The sequence below is a fragment of the Clarias gariepinus genome, chromosome 24 (genome assembly GCF_024256425.1).
Source record: "Clarias gariepinus isolate MV-2021 ecotype Netherlands chromosome 24, CGAR_prim_01v2, whole genome shotgun sequence".
Taxonomy (NCBI): domain Eukaryota; kingdom Metazoa; phylum Chordata; class Actinopteri; order Siluriformes; family Clariidae; genus Clarias; species Clarias gariepinus.
Window position 1 is genome coordinate 25,190,001 of NC_071123.1, and position 7,500 is coordinate 25,197,500.

Consider the following 7,500-nt stretch of genomic DNA (forward strand, 5'->3'; position numbering starts at 1 on the left):
GAGATGCCCCGACTCCTGAGTCCCTCCTTTCCCTCATGTCTCCGTCATTTAGTGAATTTCCGGCGCTTTCGTAATCAGAGCGCTCCTCATCCTGAAGCATGCTGGGTAACGTGGTTTCCGTCATAGATTCACTTTTGTCCAGCTGTCGTCCGAGTGAGTTAGACCACTCGTCGATGTCGTCCTGCAGCCCGTGGATGTGCTGCAAAATGGCGTCCAGATGCTCAAATGCGTCCTTCGAGTTCTGGACGCACACTTCTGGAAGTTCAGGGGAATCTGCGTAAGCGTCTGGGACGTTGTCATAAACCGAGTTGATTGAATCCACCGAGTTTTGACGTTTGCTCAGTGTGGGTGAAATGTAGTCCTGCGATTCAGTCCTGCTAAGGCAACTGCTGGTGCCGTCCAATGAGAATTCTCCGTCCTCTCCAGGCTCACTGCGCTGAGACAAAGAAGTCGGACAAAGGCTCTCGATGGACAGCGACTTGGGGAACGTTCCAGGTTTGTGATCTGAGGGAAGGTGAACGAGTGGCCCTATTACTCCTGGGTGACTCCTCTGATTTGTCAGTTTGGACCGCTCCCATGCTAACTGGTAGTCCTCCAGATAAAGACAAGCCCTCTGTGGCTTGACGTCAGATGCTGATATGTCGAGAGCGCCATGGCGACTCATACGTGACCTCCACCCCGCATCCAACGTGCCACCGATTCCTTTCGCAGTCCTTTTTGGCAAGCAGAGTTCTTGACCTTCTTCTTCCAGCTGGGGGTGCATTTCCGTGGAAACGCCTCTAGCGACGGCATCTTTCTGTCGCCGTAGTGACTCCATCCTTCGCAGAAAGAGCTTGGAAGAACGCTTCACTTTTTCTCGCATGGAACGAGGAGGCGAAGAGGAGTCGTCGTCATCGCATTCTGTAGCCTCGCTACAGGTTGTGACCCCCGGAGAAGTGTTTTCCTGGGCAATGTCCAGGCTTAGGCTGCTAAGGCTAAGGTCAGAGGTCATCGAGGTGGCATCACTCAGGACGCTGTCGCTGCTTGCTGACGGTCTCAGCGTGGTGACGCCAGTGCTGTTGTTCTTAAGACGGGACCAGGTTTTACTGTCGCGCTGAAATGCCCAACGGGAGCTCAGCGCACATGCATCATCCTCCTCGGAATCCTCGCTCTGTCCGCCACACACACACACACACACTTTGAATTACAAACTTATAAAGAGCTATCTAATTGGAACTTTTTTATTTATTCTTGATGCTGTTTGATTGACAGCTCTCACAGCCAATCAGATTTCACCAACCTGTTTGCAGCGGAAGTGAACCTCCAGACTCATAGCAGCGCATTTGTTCAAAGTCGTCAGTCTTCTAAAAACACACACACACACACACGATGGGAATTAGACAAAAATGAAAAGAAAGAGGAAATCAAGAAGCATGTTCTTCAGTAAAGTGACTCATTTCAAAGTGAAAGATCAGCATCGTTTCTTTTTTCCTCTCCTCTGACATCTGTCGTGATGCGTTCATCTGTCCATCGCATCATTCATAAACTTAAGGTTCTCTATAAAGTCAGGTAAGACATTAGTGTGTGTGGTTTGGGACGCAGTGTGTTTCGGTCTCACCTGCATAACGCTCGCACCGAGTCGTGATCCAAAAACTCATGATCCCTCCGGACCGAGGAGATATCGATGGGGAAAAGAGAGGCTGAGAGAGAGAGAGAGAGAGAAAGAAAGATAATATAAAAAGAAACAGCTATTTAAATTGGATTACATTGTGTGTGTGTGTGTGTGTGTGTGTGTGAGAAAAAAAAACAGGATCATGTGAGCTTGTTGACACACACAGCTGTGACCTCAAGTGTGACAATGGTCAACGTTACCACACTCTCACATACACATTTTTATTCTAAATCAGGTCTCAAAAAGCTATAAACACTAGAAGAATATCAGCTGCTTCACACCATTACATCATTGTGTGTGTGTGTGTGTGTGTGTCCCGAGCACTTCCTGACTCTCTTAGTTTCCCGCCTTTGTTTCGGCCTCCTTCCTCTCTAGCACTCCACTTCACCCCCTGACCCTATCCAATCACAAATGCCCAGAGTGTGCACTTTCCCCTGCTCGTCCCTGTCCTCCCTACAAAGTGCAGAATGAGACGTAGCCGTCGATCGTGCCCTGGTTTACTTCCTCCATAGTCTCTCTACTTTTCTAGAAGCATTCACACCTTGCTAGTTTTCCTGCAGCCTACTTTCCCAAACCCACTCGTCTTCCCTAGCGCCCGTGCTCCCTTGTTTCCTAACTTCCTCCCTCACCGTGTTCGCTAGACTTCCTTCCAGCCCGTAACAAAAGAAAGAAGTGCCACAGGAGAGACACATCCTGCACTCTCACAGCCTGCAGGACGAGACACGCCCATCACTTGCAGGCAGCATGTTTCCATAGTAACCCATCTCCAGGAGGTGGAGTTACAGTGAGGCTGGGATTAACGGCGTCTTTAATTATTTACCCCTCGCTGTGAGCTCGCGCCTTTAAAAACAACCAGCGCCATCATTAAAGCTCTAAATATATCTGTCGCGCTCAGGTGTGAAATAATCCCACACTAACTAACAACCTAAGAAGGGGCGGAGCTTGTGGGTTGTTACGGCACGCAGCTGTGTGTGCAGCTCGTTATTGCGATCTCTAATTGAACCAGGCGTCTCGTAATGCCGCCCTGCTGAGCTCTTTTAAACTTCATACTTAGAAAATCCTTTCTAATTTTAGCGGCGTGTCACGCAGTGATGCCTGGGGTTACTGTACGGCTCACGGAGAGATCTGCTCCGTTTAAACACCTCGAGATGAGAAAATCAATCACTTGGTGTGAATAAGCATTAGATTTTCATTTGTACACATCCTGACCATGCTGCAGTCACACACCCAGAACACCCTAAACACACCCTGGCCATGCTTGACCATCCCAGTACCACACCCTGACCTCCTCCCCACCACACCGACATCCTCCTGACCACACCCTACTGACCACACCCTGGCCATGCCGCAACCACACCCTGAACACTGCCAGAATTTGTCCTGGCCACACCCCAAGCTCCTCCTGACCACACCCTGACCTCCTTCTGACCACACCCTGATCGAGCTACAACTCTGACCTACACCCTGATATACAAATCAATTAAAGCACACACTGACCCGCCTCACGACAACATCCTGCCTATGCTGCAACCACACCCTAACCACACCCTGACCTCCAATGGACCACTCCCATTCATGTTGCACCCACCCTGAATCCACCTTGACCACACCCTCATATACCAACTAACTTAAACACACCAAGACATCTTCCTGACCACACCCCTTCCATGCTGCAACCATTCACCAACCTCACCTGACACCCTCCTGACCACACCCGTTCTAGATTAGCCAACACCTCACAACAGTGATTGGAACCTGAACCAGCTGTACACAGGCAAATAAAACTTAAAACGCACACACAGAGAAGCAGCGGGTTTTAAATCAATTTGCGAGTACATTAAACCAACACGACAAGGAGAGAGAGAGAGAGAGAGAGATTGTTTGTATGAGTTTAGAGAAATTGACATTAAATGGAGAGAGAGGTGAAGATGAAAGGTATTTATAGGGCAGAGCGTGAAAGATTTCATATCTGTGTGTGTGGGTGTGTGTGTGTGTGTAAGAGAGAAAGAGAGAGAGAGAGAGAGAGAGAGAGAAAGGGAGAAGATAATTAGGTGAATTAAACCATGCTGATTAATTGATTGTTATCAATTACCTTCATAGAGCTGCACATACTGCGGGAACCCTGCTGCTCTCAGCCAGTCACACGCCTCCTTCGCTTCCACCTCTGAACAACACGGGGGGGGGAGAGAGAGAGAGAGAGAAAGAGAGAGAGGAGTCATTACATGTTACGTATAGACTGAGACCTTATAAACTGTTTCCACACAGAAGACCGATCTGGCGTCCTCACTGTACCCCGTCAGTGCCGTTATACTCAGTGTGTGACAGTGTGACTTGACATCTCACATTTCAGACCAATCGCCGTCAGTCACTGACTCACCAGATAAGAGACAGGAAGTAGTGCTGTGAGCCTCAGCCTCAGCTGTCAGTCTCAAATGTCCCACATTTTATTCAGTATGAAGGAGTGAGTCTTGAACGGAAAGCATAAAGTGCAAAGCCTTAAATATGCTTCGATCCCTAGAGAAACAGGGTCCTGACGATGCAATCGTCTCAAAACACATGAGATTCTGAAAACATGCATCAGATTTCTGACAAGACTCCCAAAAGACAAGACCCCAAAAACACAGATTACTGGGGATATGTAATAATCGTTGTAAAATACGCAGCTCTGAAAAACAGAAAAAACCCTGAAATGAGAAATCGTGTGAAAGCATAAAGCTTTGAAAGCTTGTGTCCTTTAAACACAGATTCACATTCAGCTCTAACAAAGGACAGCTTTGAAAACACAAACATGTAGGACTGTGGAGTTACGGTTTATACAGTTTATCATAATGCCCCAAAAAAACACAATGCCCTAAAAACACAAATCCCAAAAATGTGTCACTGAAAATATAGGCACCAGAAACACACGGGTCATTAAATACGCAGGTCCCAGAAAGACTGGGTCTCTGAAAACAGAGAAAAACAGATCTCTGAAACCGCCAAGTGTCGGAAAATCCCACTGCACTGAAAATGGAGACCCAGAAAACACGAGTCCTCTGAACACACGAGTCCCCTCAAAACACGAGTCCCCTCAAAACACGAGTCCCCTTAAAACACGAGTCCCCTGAAAACACGAGTCCCCTGAACACACGAGTCCCCTTAAAACACGAGTCCCCTGAACACGAGTCCCCTCAAAACACAAATCCCCTCAAAACACGAGTCCCCTCAAAACACGAGTCCCCTGAACACACGAGTCCCCTCAAAACACGAGTCCCCTTAAAACATGAGTCCCCTGAACACACGAGTCCCCTGAACACACGAGTCCCCTGAACACACGAGTCCCCTGAACACACGAGTCCCCTTAAGACACGAGTCCCCTCAAAACATGAGTCCTCTGAACACACGAGTCCCTGAAAAAACCTGAGGCCTTAGGGAAAAAAAAAACACAGATTTGAAAACACAACGAGGCAGGACTTTGGGGCTACTGTTTACAGTTTACGGGCAAATTTTAGCTTCAGTGAAGAAGATGCTTCTCGAGTTTACAATTTTGATAAACTAACACATAAAACAGCAGCACAGTGGTGTAGTGGTTAACACTGTCACCTTGCACCTCCAGGGTCCGGGTTCGATTCCCGGCCAGGTTAGATTTCCATGTCTACGTGCATACAGTGTGCATGGTGGGTTTCCTCCAGGTACTCCGGTTTCCTCCCACAGTCCAAAGACCTGGAGGTTAGGTAAATTGGCATTCCCAAGTTGCCCGTGGTGTGTAAATGAGTGTGTAAGGTAGTAATGCATATCTTTATTCAAAAATTAAAAAAAATGTGAAAAAGGACAACAACCTCAATCCAAAAAATGTAGACACTCATCTCGTTTGCATTCACAACAAGACTAAATTATTTACAAGCTAGCCGCTCGTAACTGCGTCCTAACTGTAGGACTGAACTTGGAAATTTAATGCGGGCGCTTAAAGGATGCACATACAGAGACACGTATAACAGCCGCTAGATGGGGAGGAGATTACTGCAGAGTCGCGCTGGGATAATTAGCATATCTCTGGGGTTTTAGTTCAGATAATTTTTATTCATCAGGAAATGCAGGAACAATTCCAGCCCTCACTGAAACGGGACAACAGAATTGTTGATTTTTATTTCATCTCCCTTTAAATATGACCAGAAAAGAATAAAATACAAGATTCACTACAGTCCAAGAATCTCAAGTCTGGTTCAGATTCCTCAATGCAGTTTTTATACGGTCTAGTATCCAGTGTGGTTCTAGAAACATCATGGAACTTGTAAAGGTCCAGAATAATTTAAGATCCTGGCAGTGACTGCTGTACCACTCTCCCAGTTCCATAATCCTCAGAACAGTCCTACAACATCGGTCTAGATACATATATGTTCCAGCAATTCCAGGCACCAAAGTGTGGTAATGATAATGATCAGTCCTGGTTCTAAATTCGAACTGAAGCGTTCAGATTCAGTACAGCTTTAGTGTTGATGTGAAAGCTTAAAAGCTCAGATCAGCTACAGAACCGACAGCAGGTTCTATATACCTCAGTGCAGTATGAAGGTCACCAAGACCAGGTCGAGACCTAAAGTCAGCGTGCTGTGAGGTTCAAGAATGGTTAGTGCAGTTCCGAGAGTCCGGGTCAAATAAACCAGCATAGACGGTGGGTTCTAGAACTGTCAGTGCAGTTCTGTTGGTGCAGTTCTAAGTTCATATGGTTCGAGAATTCTCGGTGCAGTGTTTCAGTTGTCTTGAGAATAGATAGGTGCAGAAGATAGATTGCAACAGAATAGTTTTTTAATACTGTTTCGAGAACCTTCAGAGCAGGTTCTGAAATTCCTGGCAGTTAAAGTACCCAGTTTAGAAAAGTTACCGCACTTTACCTCTCACACACAGATGTTGTTTGACTTCTAAAGATCTTATCTGCTTTCCGTTGCTTCCTGTTTCTCAATGCAGCATTCTGGAACTTCCAGAGGCACTGCGGGATTTCCCACACACGCGCACACGGACACACACACACACACACAGACAACTAATTTGTTCCTCTTATCTTTAGTCATATTATCTTTCTTTTCTCATTTGTCTTACATTCAGACACACCTCTCTCTCTTTCTCTCTCCTGCTCATCTTGCTTTAGTTCTAGAATTGTCAGTCAAACATCCTGGCAGTTCTAGAATCATGCCTGAGGTTCTGCAATCCGCAGCTTGGGTTCTTGAATCCTCAGCATCACTTTTCGCACCACAGAGACTTTCTTTCCTAAAACCCTATTTCATGGTCTGATTCTAGAATCCTAAATCGACAATACGGTTCTAGAATCTATTCTGCAGTCCAGGTCTAGAATCCACTGCATCAGCTTTAAATCATTAACATTCCCAGTACACACAGTTTGTTAATGAAACCTTGCGTTGCCCCATAATGGTCTGGTCTGGTCAGAAATCAACAGTCTGGCTCTAGAACGGCCAGCAAAAGGGTTCGGGGAAAAAAAACGGTTCTGGCTGCAGAGTGTCATCTGTGCAGTTCTAAAAATTCTCACTGCACTTGCAAAATCTGCAAGTACACTATTCCTTGCCTGGTTCTTGAATTTTTTGAAACGACACAAATGCTTGTAGTTGTGAAACTCTAGAATAAAATCCATGCGATCTTCACGTCATCGGTCCTGTTTGTAAAATCAGCACGGCCTCAGACACCAGAGCCTGGTTCTACATGCCTCAGAGCAGTTCTTTTTGAGAATACATATAACTGTCTGTTCAGTTCTAGAATTTGGAATATGGTTTTAAAATCCATAGGCTCTAGAACCGTTAGTGGAAGTGTGTCTGGGTCTGGAATTCTATGTGTTCCTCAGTGAGGTAAAAAATACCGCCAGT

The 7,500-nt window shown here is 46.2% G+C and overlaps 1 protein-coding gene across 3 annotated transcripts in view; it reads right to left on the bottom strand.

The window, feature by feature from the left end:
• stard8 (StAR-related lipid transfer (START) domain containing 8) overlaps positions 1-7,500 on the bottom strand; it is a 30,247-nt gene that overhangs the window by 8,291 nt on the left and 14,456 nt on the right. For all 3 annotated transcript variants that reach the window (XM_053485511.1, XM_053485513.1, XM_053485512.1), the window contains 4 exons: positions 3,744-3,815; positions 1,598-1,679; positions 1,280-1,343; positions 1-1,150 (listed from right to left, as the gene is read on the bottom strand). The exon at positions 1-1,150 is cut by the window's left edge and continues 16 nt beyond it. In XM_053485511.1, the coding sequence (XP_053341486.1) occupies positions 1-1,150; positions 1,280-1,343; positions 1,598-1,679; positions 3,744-3,815 (1,368 nt within the window). The remainder of the gene's footprint in view (positions 1,151-1,279; positions 1,344-1,597; positions 1,680-3,743; positions 3,816-7,500) is intronic.